Below are 22,413 nucleotides of genomic sequence, written 5' to 3' on the forward strand. Positions count from 1 at the left end.
AAGAACGATACATTTTCATGCATTCTATGGATACACTAACAGGATGCAAAATGGCTGTTCCCTAGTGTTATGTAACAAATGCTAACAAAGTATATTTTGTTTATTTAATTTATGTACTTGGTAAGTCTTTCGGGGGAGGGTGGTCTGGACCCCCTGGACTCCCAGAGGGCAGTGAACCAGAGGGTTAGTTTTCTTCAATGCCTTTCTGCAAAATTATTATTTATACCTTAAAGTTTGAGCGGTGGTCACTGACCTTTGTCACACTTAGCATATTGCCACGCACTAGGTCAATGGCCGAGGTCACCCAAAGGAACCCAGACACTCTTCGTCATTGGTTCTTCAAAATGGCTCATGCTTTCCTCTCTTGAGCAAAGAATGGTGGGAAGTTTTTGGCAAGACAAGCATCGCACTGTCAATGAGGAAATCCTTGGTATACCTGTCTTTCTCGAAACGTTCAAGGGCAATTGTCATAATTGGGATTACGTAAGTGAACTTTGGATGCTTATTAAGAACATTGCAATCCGAAAAACGCAGTAAAAGAAGAATTTAAAGCTGGTTTCCTTAGAGGAAGTGGCTGACTCAATATTAGGTTGCAGATAGGACCGGAGCGCAGTGTGTTTGCTTTGCGAATGGCAATGGGGCGCTTTGAGGTGTTGACCTTCGTTCTCGGCGTCTGCTTTGGAGGCGTTGTTGGTCTTGATATGCGTGAGTAACATATAATTCGATTATTTATAGTGTTATTTTGCCCCTCCTTTTATTTGGCAATGGTCGAGTTAAGGTTTTGAACTCATATGCGTTTATCACTTTCATATAGGAGATAGAGAGAGGAAAGGAAAGAGAGAGAGAGAGAGAGAGAGAGAGAGAGAGAGAGAGAGAGAATTTCCTCTCTTTTACCCTATTCTACACTCCCCTCTTCTCGTCTCCTCTTCACTCCTACAGGGTGGAACCAAACTCTACCGACTAACTTTCACAGGTTGTTCGGGTATGTTGGCTAAGTGTTTTGATATAAGGAACCCATGTTCCTCAGTACCAGGGTTGTCAATGGCTCAGGAATTTTAAATATATTCAATTCCTGTCCAGGAGAGATTGATTGATTTCCTTTACTTTACTTCGCTTTTTGTGTCATTTTTGGCTAATTTGCGAAGATGGGGGTGAGTGATGACATGATGAATGTACACTCACAATCATCCAGGCCGGGATTCGAACCCGGGACCTCTGGCATCGTAGCGCGATGTGCTAACCACCCCGCCACGGAGGCCGGTTGTTAAAAAACTGTACTGAACGTACAGTACAGTACACTGTGTACTCTTCAATGCGTACTGTTTCCTTAAAGCAGCTGTTCAAAATGTCGCCAGCCCCATCATGTCATGATCACTCATCCCCATCTTCGCAAATTAGCCAAAAGTGGCACAAAAAGCGAAGTAAAATAAAGCAAATGAATGAATCAATCAAGTTATTTAACAAACAAGTACGAATTTTGTCCTACGTTTGTTTCTATACTCATGAATTTTTTGCATTGTTTCTATTGCAAGGTATGTATCTAGAGTGTAGTAGAATATGTAATTAATTAAATACAAATCCGGGCTGTAGTGATGAGTAGCTCAGTAATTATTCGTGATCTATCAGAAACCATGTATGACGGTCATTTGGATAATTATAATTATTGTAACATCAACATCGCTTTACTGTGTAATAAGGTACCTTGATCATGAGTTCCTCATATCAAAACACTCAACGAACATGCCTGAACAACCTGTGAAAGTTTGTCGCTAGAGTTCGGTTTCACCCTGTATATCAGTTACTGAGACAGACAATAGTCTGCGAAAGTTAGTCGTCGCAGTGACTCACTACACAAAGAAAAATGTTTGTCTGGAATAACCAAACAGAGTGGTTTTCTGGCGACCAAACATTTTATTAAATTAACGAAAACAAATGACTGTTTACCAGTATTCGTGTTCAGTGTTAATTTGTTAAGGGTTATTTTTAAAAATGTTCAAAATTACCAAATTTAGTAAAAACTACCAAATGCTTTGTTTATGCCATAGGCGTAGCTAGAACTTTATATTTGGTTGTGCACAAAGAAAAAAAATGATGTCTTGTATCTTTTTAATAGCATATTTTGCAACACAATCACTTTGCTCTTTAACTGCACTGATGTTTGTAAAGGAATATAAATTCACTAAATGACCGTGTTGAAAATTTCTGAATATATATAGTAGAAAAATATCAAATTGCATAGAAATTACACACACAGAAAATGTTCATACATGTTACAAACAAATACATCAAAATACACGTTATCTATAACAAGAGACGTCTGTCAAAAGGTACAATGTTCTTAAACTCATCAATAACTTCATTTACATCAATAGACTAAGCTTTTTCCTGTTCCACAAATAGCAAGAGCAGGGCTTCCAATCTATCCTGCTTCTGAGTTGCTCTTAATTTAGTTTTAACTTGGGTAAGATTGGAGAAAGCTCTCTCACACGTGCAGCTTGTGACAGGTATAGAAGCAAGGCGCTGCAGTACAGAGTAGAATGCAGTAAATATCTTCTTTCTCCAATGACATCAAATAATCAAAAAACTACAGACACTCGTTTCATCAGCGATAAAGCACACGTTGGTACCAAGTAATGACATTTTCAACTCCTTACAAACTGCCGCTTATTTTCTCTCTTATTGAAATAACTGTCTTTAATTATCTTTGATAGAACAGCCCATTAGGGTGTGCCTAGGCACACCCGGCACACCCCTTAGCTACGCCTATGGTTTATGCTTACCAAGATGTTAACCAAACGTATTTTGTTAATTCACAAAAATCCATTTTTTTCTGTGTAGAGGAAAGTCGCCCATATTTTGGCCTACCAAAAGCAAATTAATCAGTGAAAAAAATGTTTCAAACCTTTTCTTTTCTGAGTGTGTCCTAGACCACTCCTAGACAAGTAGATCATAGGAAACAAGGTTGTTTGTGAAAAGAAAGTTTGGAGAGTCATGAAAAATGTTTTTTTCTGGAAATATGCAATGCCGTCATTTTGGACAACTGGTTGCATAACAATGCAAATTCGAGGTATAATGCAAAATTTTGTTACAAGATCTGTTTTTGAAGAACAAAAGTCAAGTTAACCATGTAAAATACAATAAAATTTGTAAGACGGGAAGTACGTATTTTTGTCATTTTTTTTCATATCTACACTACAGCGCCTTGAACAACGTAGTGTGGAAAACGGCACTGTTCTGGGCTTTCTGGTTGGTTCCCCTCGAATATGATACCGCTAGAGGCGCTGGTGTCGGTTCAGCTGCATGGCATTCGTCTGCTTATAATGAAGTAAATGGAGTTTTCGCTGCAACGTCTGATTCTTTTACATGAAGCATTTCTATGAATGTGATAATTGTTATGATATTTGGTACAGTGGTTGCGAGGATATTAACGAACATTCTAGACAGTCGACCACGTCCTGTTATCGTTATACTTTCAATTTTCATTAATAATACGGGAGCAGAAAAAATACTCATGGAATGTTCTTGGTAACTAAATTTTTGTGTATGAATTAGGTTCATTATTATTATAATCATCATTATTTCTTTTAAAGATATAAAACTGAGGGATTTGTATTTTTGATATTTACTGTCGCTTGAAACTAATCGCGGCGATGTTGATAATGATGCATGAAACGACAAGGGGAAACCCACAAAACTTCCTTAGTTCCATCGACATGAGTGTAAGGAAACTTTCAGACAATTGGGACAAGCGACGCGGGATGTTCGCACTGATGTGACTACTGACTAGTGACACAGACACTTCCAGACCATAAAATAGCATTCATTGCGCATGAGGGTCAAAACAGCAAACGACACGTTCATATGTCGTATTCGCGTGCTAATTGTTACCTCGGTCTGAAAGCTCCTTAAAGGAAGGGTGCTCAGACCGAAGCGACGCGCCACATGGGGAGTTCCCAACTAAGTGACAAACGACATGGTGACTTCAGTCTATTAGCAAGCGTTTGCTGCTAATTGTGCGAACAACACATCTAGGCGACATGATAAGCCACACGTGTCGCTTTGTCGCTTGTATGTCGCTCAAACTGGGCCATTTCCTTAATAGCTTGCAACGTGTTGCCGTGGTTTCTTGTTCCCGCATGCACGATGCAATGAGTGATTGCGCACCAAAGCGACAAGCGGCACGCGACACTTATCGCTTGAGAATTTCACAAACCGGACGCTGGCCTGTACTGCCCGTCATGCCGCTACGATGTGAAATGCTGCTCTTGTTTGGCTCGTTTCTAAGCGACATGTGTCGCGTGCCGCTTCGGTATGAAAGTTTCCTTGGACCAAAGGACCCGTGTCGCTTTGGTCTAAAATCTCCTTGAGGATACGGTGCAGTCAGAGCTTGTATCCCTACGGATCGAAAGGCTGCATTGATTGATTATCGACTTCTCTCTTCAAAGTGACATTTGTGGTTTGTCGTCTCGGTATGAAATATCTCTCAGGATACTATTTATATTCTAATAACATAGAAAAATAAAACTCTAGTACACAATCCAACACCTGACGTCCGGAATCACATTGCGATATTTCTTCTTGGTTACGCATGCTATTTATTAATTAATTCTTTTTTACTTTTCATTCCAATGCCATTTCGTGACTGCAATCCACTCCACAAATATAACTATTTCCGTCAATTCACGTACCGCCTTTCAAGACAAACAAATCTACACAATATATTCCTAAAACTTACTAAGCCCCATTACTTTCATAAGAAAATTAGCAGCCGTACTGATCGCACTGCCATCTATGTTGTCATTCGTCTCGGGAACCAGTTTCTTGGGTCATTTTCCACACTACGTTATTCGCCAGACCCTGTGACCGAATGGTAGTCGACCTCCGTTGCGGAATGGTTAGCAGAGCGCGCTACAACGCCAGGGGTTTCGGGTTCGAGTCCCGGGTAAGGCATGGGTATTTGTGAATGTATGCCTTGAAATGTCCTGAAATAGAAATGTGAATGAAATAATATGAGTGTATGAAGTGTGATGGGGGAAGCTTCCGCTTAGGGGTTTTCCTTTAGAAAAAAAATGGTTAGCATATCGCGCTGCGACGCTAAGGGTCCCGGGTTCGAATCCCGCCCGGGCTTGGTTGTTTGTGAATGTCCATTCATCAATCTCATCATTTCATCACCCATCCCCATCTTCGCAAATTAGCCAAGAGGCACAAAACGCGAAGTAAAATAAACTAAATCAATCAATCAATCACACTACGTTATTCAAGGCGCAGTATCTACACTAACAAATACTCCCTCTGTCCCATAATTATTGTCCGGTACGCTTTTGTTTGTTGTCTCAAAATACTTGTCCAATATTCAAACTGTGACATTTGTGTATACAGAAGAAGAAAATGAAACACGGGAATGAGCCATACAACGTTATTACTCAAGGATCAGTACAAATTGGCCGATCAAGTATCCAAAAGAACATAAATAAAAAGTTACCAATTTGGCATACCGGACTATAATTATGGGACAGAGGGAGTAATTTCTTATACTCAATTTAAACATTTAATAAACAATATAATATCACAGATCTGTCTGAGTATTAAAACATATTTCAATATTGGTAACATTCAAAACAGGGACGACCCCGTTTTGGACTACCCTCAACGTTCCCGTTTTACCAGACAGTGACAGACGCTAGAAAACATGGCGTCTCCTTACACAGATGTAATATAACCTTTCCAGCAGTATATAAAAATCAAACTTAAAACTGGAAGAATCAATATTGTACTTAACAAAATTCAATGTTCAAAGGTGGCTTGATAAGGCCCAACACAGTATAGAGGCAAAATCGAAATCGTATTAAATGGAAACTTCGTAGAAAGAAGAATCTCGGGCCGCCTCGTCCACGACTCAATTCAAACTGGCACATAGGCTGCCAGGAATGGTAGTTCAGCGTTGGGTCCCAGGTGGGCAGCACTAATCAGTGAGAAACAGAACTTCTCCGTTTGACCCGCCGTCCCCGTTTTGGACGACTCTGCTCTATTATTCTAATTTAAAATCATTAAAATCATGTGACTGCGATTTCACTCTGGGATCTCGCAGCCGCGACTGTCTGCACGGACATTGAACCTAGCGAAGAACGCTGTTTCAGCTGCAGCGTGCTTCCTATATGCCGAATGCCTTGCCGACGATGAGTGCTGACTATGAAGATGACGCCGTTATCTCTCGGACGCGCGACCTTATGAAACCTGATCTGAAGACCAGACTGGTCCGTGACCACTATTCGAAGCCATCCCACCAACGAAGTTCCCATTAAATCACCCCCATCTAAACCCTCACCCCCCACAACCCTACCACCTTAAACCACTCAAACCATTCTGGACTCCAGAATGGTTGTCCTACCTATTTATAACATACCCAACAACCGTTAGTTAACTCAGCATTAAACTACATTAATAGTTTAACTAATTACTAAATGAACTCAAATCCTTACAAAAATAAGCAATACTTTACAAAAGACCTGTTCCGGTCACTAGAATGTGTCAATACAATAATATAAATTTTGAAGTTACGAATGTATGTATAGAATACTATATTTGTCTTATTTTTTTCTTTTTGTGTTTATGTATCAAATTGAAAATAAAGATGTAATGAAAAATGATTGATTGATTTGTTGTTTTAAGTCCACTTTATGCACAGGGAGGCTAATCGGGACTGGACGTACAGTTTAAAATGGGGTCCGAACCACTATGTACCTCCACCGGGTATCGAACCCGGAATCCCTTGATTACAAGGCGAGGACGCTACCACTGCGCCATCGGGGAGGCCTATGTAAAGAAATAGAATAAAAAGTCTGGGGAAACGTTAAATTCAGAGACACTGATGTCCTAGTGTATTTAAATGTACCAGGACACTAAGCACATATCCTCCAGTGTATGCTGGTGGAGGGTGCTTACTTCGCCCCCCCCCCCTTGTAATATTATTCTCTGGCCGCTGTAAGAACAAAGTTAATATAAACAAAACACACGTGGCTTATGAGAAATCCTATTGGTTGTTCGAATGACAGCTGCACATGAATCTTGCGCGTAGGAATATAGTACATGTGAAGAAGACAGATCACTCAACATAGCTGCTATATTCAAGTTGTGGTATCATATTATGAGGTGTACAGCTAGCAACAATATAATCATAGACACAAGTACACCCGAACTAACACATAGGGGAGGAACTACTTCTCAGAAATCACGTGGTATTGTTTACATTAACTTCGTTCATAATTTGGACGGAGACTAGGTTAGCACTTCTGTGATCATTTTCTATTTAGTGTATGTATGAAATAACCAAGTAAGTTAAATGCCAATTTGCTAAATTTTTACATACTATCTTTATTCTAAATATACTTTCAGCTTCGTACATGAAGGCATGCCACAGGAATGACCCTAACATAAATGAATGCATAACTAACTCTGCAAGAGCAGCAATTCCATATTTAGAATCAGGTAAATGGAAATATTAGTATTATTGTTATCATATTGAGCTTAATAATAGTTAATGATTACGTCACTTTAAAATTTCTAGTTTTCTAGTGTCATCTGAAAATTATTAGTAATATTATTTGAGGAATAGCCTGCCCCGTGGCGGAGTGGTTTGCACACCGAGCTACGACGCTAGAGGTCCCGGGTTCGAATCATGGCCTGGGCCTGGATGTTTGTGAGTGTCCATTCATCAATTTCACCATATCATCACTCATCCCCATCTTCGCAAATTAGCCAAAAGTGGCACAAAAGGAGAAGTAAAATAAAGCAAGTCAATCAATATTTGAGGTAAAGTTACGACAAGGATTTATGTTTAATGACTCATTGTCTTTCTATTTTTATTATTTCACTTATATTTTACTAATCGCGGCGAAGAGGATGAGTTGATGAACTGATGCGTCACAACACAATGACACATTCATGCCTTACCACGGTTTGAATCTTTGAACTGTGGCTTCCTAGAGCGTTACGCTGGATTATTTGAAATCTTCTCTGATCTCCATATAAACCCAACGGCAAGAATAATAGAAGTTGAATTCTCAGTTACCATTTACATCCAGTCTGTTTTTCCACAATGTGAAGACATAATATGAGATAAAAACGTCAAGAAGCTGAGAACAACATCAGAATTGAAATCTTTAAAACAATACAGGATGCGGAATTAAAACGAATCAAAATAAGCGATGGACAATTTGCCTACTATTATCTTTGCTCTTAGCTGTACAATGTCTATCACCTTTTCTACTTCGCTCCACTTTAGTTTCCATATCCCTTTTTATAAACATATCACCCGTTAATCTGGGGTTCGGAGAGTTACTTTCAAAATTAACTGAGTTACGGTTACTCATTTTAAGAAGCAATTCCGTTACAGTTACCGGCACTTAAAATTAACTCTTAGTTACTTTTGCAGTTATTTTCTGACGAAAATTATCTTTCAAACAATCTATACATGAAAATTCCGTGTGTGTTATTTATGTCTCTGGTACATAAGTCGTCATGTATTTATATTATTACAACAAACAAATAAATAATACAACAAATAAGCAAATAAAGATGGAACAACAAGTTGGCTTGCTTGAATGATAATTTCTTTACACACACACACACACACACACACACACACACACACACACACACACACACACATATATATATATATATATATATATATATATATATATATATATATATATACACACACATATATACGTATATATGTATGCACATACCTTAAACTTAAACACTACCTGTTATTAAACAATAACGTCTTCCTAGCTCGACTTCCAAATGAATATGACAATCCACAAGAAACGCGCGAAAAGAAATGAGTAATTGCAAGATTGTTCTAAATTTAGCATGCAACAAAGTCTGGCTTCCTTGTCTTATTTGATTTATTTATTAACTTACAATGCCTTTTCTTTCACTCAACCACATACATGAAATATATGTCAGACGATTCCACCAAAATTCTTTAGAGTCTCCTTATATAACATTGTGATATATATGTGTAACATTCTTTCGTTTTTGTACTATTTATCTTTCTCACTCACACACAATATCTCTTTCTCTTCTTTTGGGGTGTCAGGGGTGAGCCCTCCACGTTGTACACCCAATTGTCAACCTCACTTCCACGTTCGACAACCTGGACTGCATTTTGCAGACTATCGAGGCTCTGGCGTTTGGACCTACGGCCAGCATAATCCGCTGTAGTATTGTTGTGTGTTTTGTCCTTGTGTGTTCTGACTGCCCCTTCACACCCTCAGCTTTTAACCCAGATAAGAATATTTTAGTCCTCCGGCATTGTAGTTATGTTATAGTAGTTAAATTTTAGTTATGTTAAGGGCTAGACCCCTTATAATGTGACGGGTGCAAAATATTCTAAGTGCTAACGCACCCACAATTTCACATTTAATCAATCAATCAATCTTCTCTTCTGTTCTTTCACTCTTCACTACCATCTGTGTAAATAGAGAACTGATTAATCTCTTTTTCAAGGTGACAGAGTATATGGTATTCCTCCCACGGATCCTTTATTCCTCCAGGAGTTAGTTGTGCAACAAGGAACAGGTCCCGTATCCATAAAAATCGAATTTAAGAACTTCCACTTCGTTGGACTCAAGGATGTGGATGTAAAATCTGCAAGGTATGTATACAATTAAATTGCATTTCTTTGTTTTGGATTGCTATTTCTTCAAGCACAAGAAAAATGTTGTTTATTTATTTATTTTATTTATTTATTGAAAAAAAATTCAGATACAGCATGTAGCCATTTTACACTGAAATCAGTAACAATGAAAAGAACAAAAATAAAAATAACAAAATAAGACAAAATACTAATATAAATAAGTCAAGATAGCACAATTAAATATTATTTAGCAACATATGTTCTGATGGTTGACCGAAAGGCGTACTCTGTGGAAAATACGTCAGCACTTGATGGGATGTCGTTATATTGAGTGGGAAGTCTGTGGATGAGCGATCTTTTTTGAATTTCCAATCTAGGCTTTTTTGTGTAAAATAGATTTGATTGATTGATTGATTTAGTTTATTTTACTTCGCGTTTTGTGCCTCTTGGCTAATTTGCGAAGATGGGGATGAGTGATGAAATGGATGAATGGACATTCACAAACAACCAAGCCCGACCGGGATTCGAACCCGGGACCCTTGGCGTCGCAGCGCGATGTGCTAACCACTCGACCACAGGGTCGGGCTGTAAAATAGATTTGTTTTGCGTGTTGTGCGCATAGGCACTCGAAAGTGGAATTCCTGGAAGAGCGTGTTGCAACGGATTTTGCCATTGACAATTTTGTAAAGATACCTAAAATCATTCAGTAAACGGCGCTGATAGGGAGTCTGTGAGTTTAGAAAGGACAGGAGATGTGGTGTTGAAAAATTGCGTAATGAGGGAACCCTGTAACGAACTATAGCAAGGAAAGAGTTAAGAACAGAATCGATTCTGGAGAGTTGAGTGGGACATGCCATGGACCAGACGGGAAAGCATGAATGATTTGAAGTACAAGGTGAGGGCTATGATATCACTAATTTCGGTGAAACGTTACAGTAAACCTAAGAGACACTAAGCCTTTTTTGTCGTGCCTGTAATATGTTCTTCAAATGTGAGTTTTTGGTCGAAAACAATGCCTAGGTCTTTATGAGAGGATACTGCTTTGATGTTATTGCCAAAGATGGAGTAAGATGACTTTAACAGGTTATTTTTTAGAGAGATCGTGAGAGTACTACATTTTTGAGGATTTAATGTAAGTTTCCATGTCAGGCACCATGAAAAAAAAGTTGTTATGTCATTCTGGAGAAGATGAGCATCGTTGGAAGTGGAGATTTCTCTGAAAATCTTACAGTCATCTGCGAAAAGAAGGTAATTACTAGAGGCGACTGTGAGATGGTCGGTAAGGTCATCGACGAATAATATGAACAAGAGGGGTCCTAGAACACTGCCCTGTGGTACTCCAGAAAGGACTGGAAGAAAGTTAGATAGAGTTCCTGGAAGGAATAAACGTTGTTGGCGATCGCTAAAGTTATCTGTGAGCAAGTTAAGAAAGTTACCATGAATGTTGAATCTGTTGCATAATTTGTGAATCAAAAGACGATCACTAACAGTACCGAAAGCTTTGGCTAGATCAAAATATACAGGGTGTTTCGTAAGTTCGTTTACAACGCTTGGGAGGTGATTGTACGAGTGAAAATAAGGTGGAAATTTCAGGTAACGAAATTCCGGAAACGGCTTTGTTGCCGAGTTATTGACGTTTGAAAGCGTGGGAAAATGATTTTCCGAAGTGAATAATGCCAAAACGGGTGGAGAGAAGTCGTCGGTGTTGGGCGGTCCACTAAGAAATTGTGTACGCTCTTGTCAAAAAATCACGCGGCAATGTTGTGCAATGTCGGCGCAAGTGATTCCCCAAAGGACGCGAACGAAGATGTTGACGGGAGTGGGGTGGGTGTGCGTTCTGCGTGAGCTGGTATCGACGAAAATTGGCATGTATTGAATGGCACCAAAAAACAAAGAAAATTTCCTGATCGAAGGATAAACACTTGTAGCCCGGTGTAAGGGATGGCTGCATACACGTCCCAAGAGCTGGCGGACATGCATCTGATTTATGGGGAGACTGGAGGTAATAGCCGTGCTGCAAGGCGTCTGTATGGGGCACGTTTTCCAAATAGGGTGTTACCATCGCACACCTTATTTCAAACTGTAGACACTCGACTTCGGGAAACAGGATCAGTGTTGCCACCTCGTCGAGAAGTTGGACGACCGAGAAGTGTGCGAACACGACGGTTTGTGGAAGATGTGCTAACTGCAGTGATGTATCATCCAGGCACAAGTACGCTCGCACTAGCCCACGAACGAAACACCTCCCATGTGAATGTGTGGCGAGTCCTGCCAGAAGAGGGGATGCACCCGTACAAATTGAAGAAAGTGCAAGAACGTTTACCTCGGGACTTTGGCCCACGTGAGGACTTTTGCCAATGGTTTGTTCATCAAATTGAAACTATCCCCAATTTTCAGAATACGGTACTATGGACTGATGAGGCTATCTTCACGAAAACTGGTGTGTTCAATAGTGTGGGAACATGAAAATTAGTGTTGTCCACGGGACGAGAAGGGACAGGCTTTTAAAAATTCGAGACGAGACGAGATTGACCATGTGTCATGAGACAAACGAACATTTTCGAGACGAGACAGCATTTCCACGAGACTTCCACGAGACGAGACAGGCCAAAGTCTCGTCTCGTGGGCAACACTAATGAAAATCCACATGCACTGCTAGTGGCACATCATCAGCACAGATTTGCAGTGAATGTGTGGTGCGGGATACTGCATGACCATTTGATTGGACCGTACATTCTCCCTGTTCGCCTATGTTGACCCACTTATCAAGCATTTCTCAGTGAAGTTTTGCCTAAACTACTAGAGGACGTGCCCTTGGCACTGAGACAAACACTGTGGTTTCAACATGACGTTGCACCCCCACATTTCGATCGGAATGTGCGCCATTTCCTCAATACCGTATTCCACAACCAGTGCATTGGCAGGGGAGGGCCTGTGCCATTGGCACCTCGATCGCCTGATATTACGCACCTGGATTTCTTCCTCTGGGGAGAGATGAAACGCCTCGTTTACGAAACACCTGTCGTGTCAGCCGAGGACCTCGTTGCCCGTATCAATGTAGCTGCAGCATCGATAGCAGAAACGCAGGGGTTGTTGGGTCGCACTAGACAATCCTTGATTCGCCGTTGTCGCCTCTGCTTGGAAGTACATGGTGGACATTTTGAAAACCGTCTATGATGAGGTTCCCTTCACATCTCCATTAAGCATACTGTGTGCCCTTCAGGGTATGCAACCTATGACAGTTCATTTTTTCGTTTTTACGTCATGGTGCCCTTCGATCAGGAAATTTTCTTTGTTTTTTGGTGCCATTCAACACATGCCAATTTTCGTCGATACCAGCTCACGCAGAACGCACACCCACCCCACTCCCGTCAACATCTTCGTTCGCGTCCTTTGGGGAATCACTTGCGCCGACATTGCACAACATTGCCGCGTGATTTTTTGACAAGAGCGTACACAATTTCTTAGTGGACCGCCCAACACCGACGACTTCTCTCCACCCGTTTTGGCATTATTCACTTCGGAAAATCATTTTCCAACGTTTTCAAACGTCAATAACTCGGCAACAAAGCCGTTTCCGGAATTTCGTTACATGAACTTTCCACCTTATTTTCACTCGTACAATCACCTCCCAAGCGTTGTAAACGAACTTACGAAACACCCTGTATAACGTCCAGTTGTGAATTGTTCGAAATACATTTCATAGCATGTGGGAGAAAAACAGACAGGTTCGTAAGACAGTAACTACCAGAAAGAAAACCATGTTGATTTGACCTAAGAAACCGACAAACAAATTTATGTAGCCTGTCTTTTATGATTTTTTTCACAAATGATGGACAGAGGAGAGAGTAACGAGATTGGCCTATAGGAAGAAGCAAGGTTTTTGCTGCAATTTTTGTGAATGGGAGTGATGTTAGCTTGCGTCCAAGCGTGAGGAAAGACGCCCTCCGAGAAGCATCTATTCAGAAGAATGCAGAGGGGATAAGAAAGAGATTGCCCAGTTTCCTTCAGGAACATGATGTTGATGTTGTCCGGCGTTAGGGCACGGTGAGTTGGTAGAGACGACAATAGACTTTTCGCTTCATCGGTTGTAGTGGCAAGCTTTGTTAGAGAGGAAGAACAGACTGATCTTACGTTTGACAACGTTGCAAGGGGGCAGGTGGACAGAAGTTACCATGGAAATAAGCATTTAAGAGTTCAGCCCTTCGGTCATCTTTCGCACTTTCACTATTGTGTGTAATTTCAAGAGGAATTCTGCCGTTGTTTCTTCTCGAGTTTATTAGACTGAAGAAGTTCTTTGGATTTTCCTGGATTGTTGCAATGATATTGTTTATGTATTTTTTGTATTTGTTTCGGAGTAGGTACTTTGAGTACATTCGAAGAACAGCGAATACTTGATGATTGAACATGCTAACTGTTATGGTTGAGGTACCAGGCCGGAGACTTCAAGAGTCATACAACATGGCGACGTCCATACAACAAAGAAAAAGAAGATGGGTATCTTAAATGCTGTCAAGTATCTATTTCCTGTAGCTATCCTTGTATTAATTTCATCAGTTCTTCTACATGTATTGCATTTGACTACTCCTATCTGAATCTATGACATCTCTCAAATTCTTTCTTCCCTAATTTTATCATTTTCTCTTGTTATTTTTCTTATTTGCTTGTCAGCTTCATTTATTTAGTTTGTTGTGTGTTTATATGTAACCCACAATTCAAAATATACAAAAATTGACAGGCTATTTTTTTTTGTTTGTTCCAGGGCTGATATAGAGAAGGGGAAAATGTTCCTGGTGTTAACAACCCCTAAATTTACTGTTGTCGGACCATACAAAGTGTCTGGAAGAATCTTGCTACTTCCAATTCAAGGAGAAGGAAATGGAAGTATAACTTTCGGTGAGTAATTTGAAGGTGGAATATGCAGGTGGGTCCTTCACTGATACCGAACGGTCATTTGTTTATGAGAAATGACGTCACAGGAGAAGACAGGTAGAGGTACGGAGACCCTTAATGAGTAGATACAGAGCCCCAGTACATATAATTAGATTTGGCATGCTCGTGTGGAAGTCAAAACTAAATATACGAGCAATTTCGGTTTAAAGTGAATAATTAGAGGGTGTAATTTTCTATTTTTTGTGGTGGTAATTTTGGACCACACCGCAGGTATAGACATTTGAGGACAAAGACGATGTTCATGTATGGGTTTTATACGAGTAGATTCTTGAAATAGACAGGCTATTTTATGTCGAATAACATGGAATGTCTAATGAATATAAACAAACATAATTTGTTTCAACACAAATGTCTTTATTGAACCCTTCTTTACATATAAAGATGGTTGAAACAAACAAACACGAACGAATAATTGGATTGAAACCAACACTCGCCATATAATTAAATTATAACACTGAAAAGTCAAAATAAAGGAAATAAATGTTTAGTGTTAGCTAAGATAATGGTAAGCCGTCCATATGTACTTATTTTTTTATTCTATAGTGCACTTTAAAATTAAATAGTTATAAATTAACATTTAACAACGGCACATTGTGGAGATACTATTTAATCAAATTATATCAAATGATAATAATTATAAATGGAACAAAATAGTTTATTGAGTCTAAAATTTGATTTTTGGATATTAATGTTTATACTAACTTTCAAAACTTCAATAAATTTTAGACATCGGTACCCAAAAAGCACGACCGTGTAATGCATGATTTATATTTTCTAATTATAAATGGCTTATCGTTTCAGCTGATGTTGGTGGAAATATGACTCTCAACTTTATCAAAATTAAGAAGAAGAACGGTTTGGAATACGCAAAAATAAAGAATACTGATTGGGCTGTATCTGCGAATGGAATGGTTTTTAAGTTAGAAAATCTCTTCAATGGAAATAAATTGCTGGGTATGTATTTAGATGGAATATAATTTTTTTAATTATTCAATTCGCTCCATACGTTTTCACGCAGTACAATTGAAGGTTTGCTCATTTCCTTTTCGCCTGGAAATATGAGTCTAACACGATGAAAAAACACACTGTATATATATATACAGGGTGTTCACAAAATATTTCCAGAAAGTTTGAGACGAAGTTTTGCGGAGAGAAGGGAACATAAAAAGTTATTGTATTAATAAACATTAGTCCGGAAATTTGTTGTTTTCGAGTTACAGACGCGATAAAGTGCAAACCGATAGGAACAAAAATGGCCTTAGTAAAGGACTTAGGGACTATAGCTATTTTGGCCATAAGTGGGAAGGAAACATCAGAATTGCTCATGAGAAATTATCGAATGCTTCTTTAACATCTATGAATAACGTTCCTTGTTCAACTTTATGCTCTCATTCTTACTTCATGAAATTCATTGTCTTCCTGACGTTAGTATCCGTTAATTTACTGCAATATAATCATAATAGTAACTTTGTCACTTTTCGCAATGGTAAACAGCACGTGACGGGTCTGTTTGGACTCAGTTTTGGTAAATGACGTCATACTAATATAGTCCAGTGACATCGGTATACATACAATATTCACCATCCGTTTGTATTTATACCTGGACTAGAGCAATCTGTCTGAAATTCGCCTACTCATTAATTGGGTTCTAACATTACGCCCGTTATATAAAATATATTATTCATAAAGTTATTTTGTTGTTCCTTTATTGCAGGAAACCAAATGAATGAATTCCTTACAAACAACTGGGAAGAGGTTTTCGTCGAACTTAAACCTGTCATAGAGAGGGTGCTAGACCACATAGCTACCACAATCATCGATCAAGTGTTTGCGAAGATACCATACGAGTCATTCCATCCCAAATCAACACAGATATGTGCAATTTTTAACCTGACCATCTCCGATTTTCATGAAATTTGGGGAGTTGAAACTATGCATAGAACTTAGTAACTATGAAAATTTTTAGTCTCGTGCGTCTTGTAATTGTTAAATTATTCAAGGTCAAAGTTTGCAGAAATTGCCTTTTTTGAGCCCGCTTAGCTATACTAAATGTGCTGTTACTCCGCCACTATTTTGCCTAAGAAGCTCAAATAAAGCTTATTGTACAGGGAATTGAATAAGCTTTCCAGTGATATATAACAAGCCTACCTTTGGATAAAATTATAATTTTGTCACGTGACCTTGATTTGTGACCTTGAATATCTCAAAACATGTCATCACCAAAAATCGTGAAAAAAATATATTTGGTCCCTCATACCATACTCTAAAACATACCAAAAAATCATTCTGGGACTGCAATGGGATCAGAAGATACAAAATAATATGTGTAACTATGTGACTGATAAAAGCCCCATTACATGAACTATGAAGAGTCAAATGTCCCTTAACACCCCCTACAAAATGTGAAGGAGTTATCCTGGGTATAATTGGTCATGAAAGAAATAGGTTAGGCACACGGAGATCTCTAGCCGTGTGTGTCAAGCGCAGGTCCGGCAAATTGTTGACCGCCATATTGAATTCAACGCAAAAATTTCAAAGGAAAGGGGGTGATGTGATATATCAAATCAGGCTAGAATTTCACGAGAAATGAAGTGACGAAGGTTTATCCAACATGTATTTAACAAGCAAAAATTTATTACTGCATGCTTGTAACCATTTTCTCCTTTTCGAGGTGTTAAAAACAAAGCATTGGAATGCTCCTAACGTGTTAGGAACTCATCGAGATCACTCTGACATCTTGGGAGAGAAAGAAGTATACGCACCATTGCATATGATTTTAATCAGCTACATTCACCAAATAGTTGAATAGTGAAGAATATTGGGAAACGTATCTCAAACAATTACGTGACACTTCCTTTGGAATGAAAAATTCTTCAGCGATGAGGCAAATTTTTATGTTCACGGTGAACTTAATAAAAATAATATGCAATACCTGTGATTTGCTCAGTCAAATGGTTGTTGCTGGTAAGCTAATTATGTGGTATAATGTATGGCGAACGGAAATGGTTGGTCCATATTCAACAACGGAACCTTAAATGGTGAGGGCTTCTTGGATTTGTTAAGTGAACAGGTTTTTTCACCCTTGCTTACGGGATATGGCACTTTTCGAGAGTTTTGAAACAGGACAGAGTGTGACCACACTATGTGGATATTTTCGCAATTTCTTCATGGTAAATTTCTAGGTAGATTGATGGGCAGACGGGGATCTATTAAAAGGCCTGCACATTCCCCAGATCTAACATCTTAGGAGGACTTTTACCTTCAGAAACATTTGAACAGAATGGTGCATGCACTAAAAGTCCCTGATATTGACCATCTGAGAGAAGGCATAGTTGCTGCTTGCGATGTTGTTGCACATGCTACATTAGCAAATGTTCTATGCGAGTGTGAGACGTGTCAACGAGTGTGCTCACAGGAACATTGACAACATTATAATGTGCATATATCGTAAGTGAAAGATATGTGTATAACTTTTTGCTGGCGTAAGATACGTTGGAAAATCCTTCGTCACTTCATTTCTCGTGAAATTCTAGCCTCATTTGATATATCACATCACCCCCTTTCCTTTGAAATTTTTGCGTTGAATTCAATATGGCGGTCAACAATATGCTGGACCTGCCCTTGACACACACGGCTAGGGATTAGGGATGGCCAGATCCGGATCCTAGCGGATCCGAAATCCGGATCCGGTTGGTTCCGGATCCTAAGGATCCGGATCCTAAAATTTTTCGGATCCGGATCCGCGGATCCGGAATTTTCAGATCCGGATCCGGATCTGGTACTTTCGGATCCGGATCCAGAATTTTCGGATCCGGATCCGTTTTGCCATCCCACATGCGCTTGTTTGGAAAGTAAGAATGTGCTTATAACATATTGTTACCTGCTAATATACATACATATATATATATATATATATATATATATATATATATATACATACTGGGTGAGTCTTTTAAAAGAGCACATCGAGCTGCGACGTCAAGGGTCTCGGGTTCGAATCCCGGTCGGGCTTGGTTGTTTGTGAATGTCCATTCATCAATTTCATCATTTCATCACTCATCCCCATCTTCGCAAATTAGCCAAGAGGCACAAAACGCGAAGTAAAATAAACTAAATCAAATCAAAATCAAATCAAATCTTTTAAAAGAGGCCCCGTGGAAAATGCGCTCCTTGCATGTAGGCATCCTTGGTACACCGAAGAGAAGAGCGGGTTAGAGAACAGTCCAGGATATCGGTGCCAAGCATATTCGACAACATGACATGACATGACATATCCTGGACTGTTCTCTGCCCCGCTCTTCTCTTCGGCGTACCAGTGTTGCCTACAAGCAAGGAGCACATTTTCCACGGGGCCTCTTTTAAAAGACTCACCCAGTATAATATACATACACACGTGTGTGCGCGCGTGCGCGATTTGTTATTAATTAATACACTTACAAGGGAGGTCTAAGTCTCCCCCTCCGATTTCCATGAAACTTGCAGGGCCCAAATGAAGAAATACGTGTTTTTTTTTGTTTCGGCAAAAAAATTGTTCTAGGGGGCAACCACCTCTCAGATGTCAAGATGAGGACAAATTGAAGTGGAGATCTGACTCCTGTGTTCCCCTCCGATTTCCATGAAACTTGGCAGGTGTATAGTAGGGATGGCCAGATCCGGATCCTAGCGGATCCGAAATCCAGATCCAGAACTTTTTTATTTTAATTTGTAGAACTGTAACTGTAGAACAATTGTATAATTTTTGTATAACATTTCTATCTTGTTATATGTGTTAAAGGTTTCATCCTGGAATGGAATGTCTCACATTTATGTGTGTTTTCATCCCCCCCCCCCTCAAATGTCAAGATGAGGAGAAATTGAAGTGGGGATCTGACCCCGAAACCACGTAAATATGGCATAGAAAGAAACAGGGGGCATACGGTCTCTCTATACACCTGTCAAATTTCATGAGAATCGGAGGAGGACACAGGGGTCAGATGATCCTCACGTCAATTTTGCCTCATCGTGACATTTGAGGCGGGTTTTGCCCCCTAAAACAGTTTTTTAGCCGAAACAAAAAAAACACGTAATTCTTCCTTTGGGCCCCTCTATACACCTGCCACGTTTCATGGAAATCGGAGGGGAACACAGGGGTCTGATCCCCACTTCAATTTGTCCTCATCTTGACAATTGAGTGGGTTTCGCCCTGTAAAACCGTTTTTAGCTGAAACAAAAAAAAAAAACTCGTATTTCTGCCTTTGGGCCCCACTATACACCTGCCAAGTTTCATGGAAATCGGAGGGGGACACGGGGGTCAAATGCCTACTTACATTTGTCCTCATATTGACATTTTAGGGGTGTTGCACCCTAAAACAGTTTTTTAGCCGAAACAAGAAAAACACGTATTTCTTCATTTGGGCCCATTTATACACACACCTGCCAAGTATCATGGAAATCGGAGGGGGACACAGGGGTCAGATCCTCACTTCAATTTGTCCTCATCTTGACATTTGAGGGGGTTTTGCCCCCTAAACCCGTTTTTTAGCTGAAACAAAAAAAACGTATTTCTTCCATTGGGCCCTACTATACACCTGCCAAGTTTTATGGAAATCGGAGGGACACAGGGGTCAGATCCTCACTTCAATTTGTCCTCATCTTGACATTTGAGGGGGTTTTGCCCCCTAAAACCGTTTTTTAGCTGAAACAAAAAAACACGTATTTCTTCATTTGGGCCCGTTTATACACACACCAGCCAAGTATCATGGAAATCGGAGGGGGACACAGGGGTCAGATCCTCACTTCAATTTGTCCTCATCTTGACATTTGAGGGGGTTTTGCCCCCTAAAACTGTTTTTTAGCTGAAACAAAAAAAACACGTAATTCTTCCTTTGGGCCCCACTATACTGCCAAGTTTCATGGAAATCGGAAGGGGATACTTAGATAACCTCCCTTGTTAGTCTTACACTTTGTAATTATTTAACATTGCATATATTATAATGTTTTATTTTAATTTGTAGAACTGTAACTGTAGAACAATTGTATAATTTTTGTATAACATTTCTATCTTGTTATATGTGTTAAAGGTTTCATCCTGGAATGGAATGTCTCACATTTATGTGTGTTTTCATTTCCAATACATTCGAATGAATACATATTTGTTTCAATGGCATTTACAAAGTCACCTCTAACATTTTATGTTAAACAAGTAAGATTATTTTTGTGCACGAGTGTGTTAGCCGATGCGTAGCGAAGTATTTTAGGAACAACACTTGAAAAAAATTCTTGTAGGACTAACGAAAAATGTCTTTGTAATCGAAGATCATAATACCTTTTAAGGTGTGGTAATATTATAATGGGATTGAGATACGAAACTCTCGGATCCGGATACGGATTTTCGGATACGGATCCAGATCCGAATCTTTCGGACCCGGATCCAGATCCGAAACTTTCAGACTCGGATCCGGATCCGCGGATCCGGAACTCTCGGATCCGGATCCAGATCCGGAACTTTCGGATCCGGATTTTTCGGATCCGGATCCGTTTGGCCATCCCTACTAGGGATCTCCGTGTGCCTAACCTATTTCTTTCATGACCAATTATGCCCAGGATAACTCCTTCACATTTTGTAGGGGGTGTTAAGGGACATTTGACTCTTCATAGTTCATGTAATGGGGCTTTTATCAGTCACATAGTTACACATATTATTTTGTATCTTCTGATCCCATTGCAGTCCCAGAATGATTTTTTGGTATGTTTTAGAGTATGGTATGAGGGACCAAATATATTTTTTTCACGATTTTTGGTGATGACATGTTTTGAGATATTCAAGGTCACAAATCAAGGTCACGTGACAAAATTATAATTTTATCCAAAGGTAGGCTTGTTATATATCACTGGAAAGCTTATTCAATTCCCTGTACAATAAGCTTTATTTGAGCTTCTTAGGCAAAATAGTGGCGGAGTTACAGCAGATTTAGTATAGCTAAGCGGGCTCAAAAAAGGCAATTTATGCTAACTTTGACCTTGAATAATTTAACAATTACAAGATGCACGAAACTAAATTTTTTTATACTTACTAAGTTCCATGCATAGTTTCAACTCCCCAAATTTCATTAAAATCGGAGATGGTCAGGTCAAAGGCTGTGTTGATTTCGCATGGAATGACTCATACGAGAAAATGTTCCCTCTTTTGTAGTCATGTTAGTAATTATTCTGTAAAATATTAAACATAATCTCCCACATATGACTTTTATTGTTACTCTATTAAAAAGCTATGTGTTTGGAAATTCAGGATTCGAAACTGGTAATTGTTCAAAATGCAAGCTATAAACATTTGAGTCTTTAAGTCCACTTTATGTGCAGATAGGGAAATCAAGACTGTTTAAAGTGAGGCACGACCCACTATATGCCTCCAGCAGGGATCGAGCCCGGGACCCCTCAATTACAAGGTTACTCTAAAGCTTTAGCACCACGCCATCGGGGAGGTTCTAAAGTAAGTGAAATATGTACTTGCAGTGCGTTGGGCCTCCCCGATTGCGTAGTGGTAACGTCGTCGCCTTGTAATCAAGAGGTCCTGGGTTCAAGACCCGATGGAGGCACATACTGGTTCGGATTTAACTTTAAACTGTAGGTTCGGTCCAAATTAGCCTATCTATGCATATTGTCCACTTAAAACAAAAAATCAACAAACTTGCATACAGTGTGTTCTCATAAAATCCTGACAATCTTCACAGGCTGTAGAGGAGAAGACAAACAACTTAACCTACCGAATTCTACTTTTAACCGATATCCATATCATACTCGTAACAATTTCACCGATAACGATGTTTGAAAATTGT

General features: G+C 39.5%; 1 protein-coding gene across 1 annotated transcript; it reads left to right on the forward strand.

The window, feature by feature from the left end:
• The first annotated feature begins 476 nt into the window (after positions 1–476).
• Positions 477–21,960, forward strand: LOC145994050 (protein takeout-like). The gene is made up of 7 exons (XM_083130134.1): positions 477–705; positions 7,393–7,485; positions 9,517–9,664; positions 14,409–14,542; positions 15,401–15,553; positions 16,314–16,475; positions 21,938–21,960. Exons 1-7 carry the CDS (start codon positions 630–632, stop codon positions 21,958–21,960), a joined length of 789 nt encoding a protein of 262 aa, XP_082986260.1. The 5' UTR covers positions 477–629.
• Positions 21,961–22,413: the final 453 nt, after the last annotated feature.

This window comes from Lepisma saccharinum, chromosome 10 (genome assembly GCF_977018435.1).
Source record: "Lepisma saccharinum chromosome 10, izLepSacc3.1, whole genome shotgun sequence".
In the NCBI taxonomy this organism is placed as follows: domain Eukaryota; kingdom Metazoa; phylum Arthropoda; class Insecta; order Zygentoma; family Lepismatidae; genus Lepisma; species Lepisma saccharinum.

Excerpts from the sequence above, each read along its gene's own strand:
- LOC145994050 (XM_083130134.1), top strand. The coding sequence starts at position 630 with ATGGCAATGGGGCGCTTTGAGGTGTTGACCTTCGTTCTCGGCGTCTGC. Across the intron at positions 706-7,392 it reads CGTTGTTGGTCTTGATATGC|CTTCGTACATGAAGGCATGC; the intron begins GTGAGTAACATA and ends ATATACTTTCAG. Across the intron at positions 14,543-15,400 it reads AAATGGAAGTATAACTTTCG|CTGATGTTGGTGGAAATATG; the intron begins GTGAGTAATTTG and ends TTATCGTTTCAG.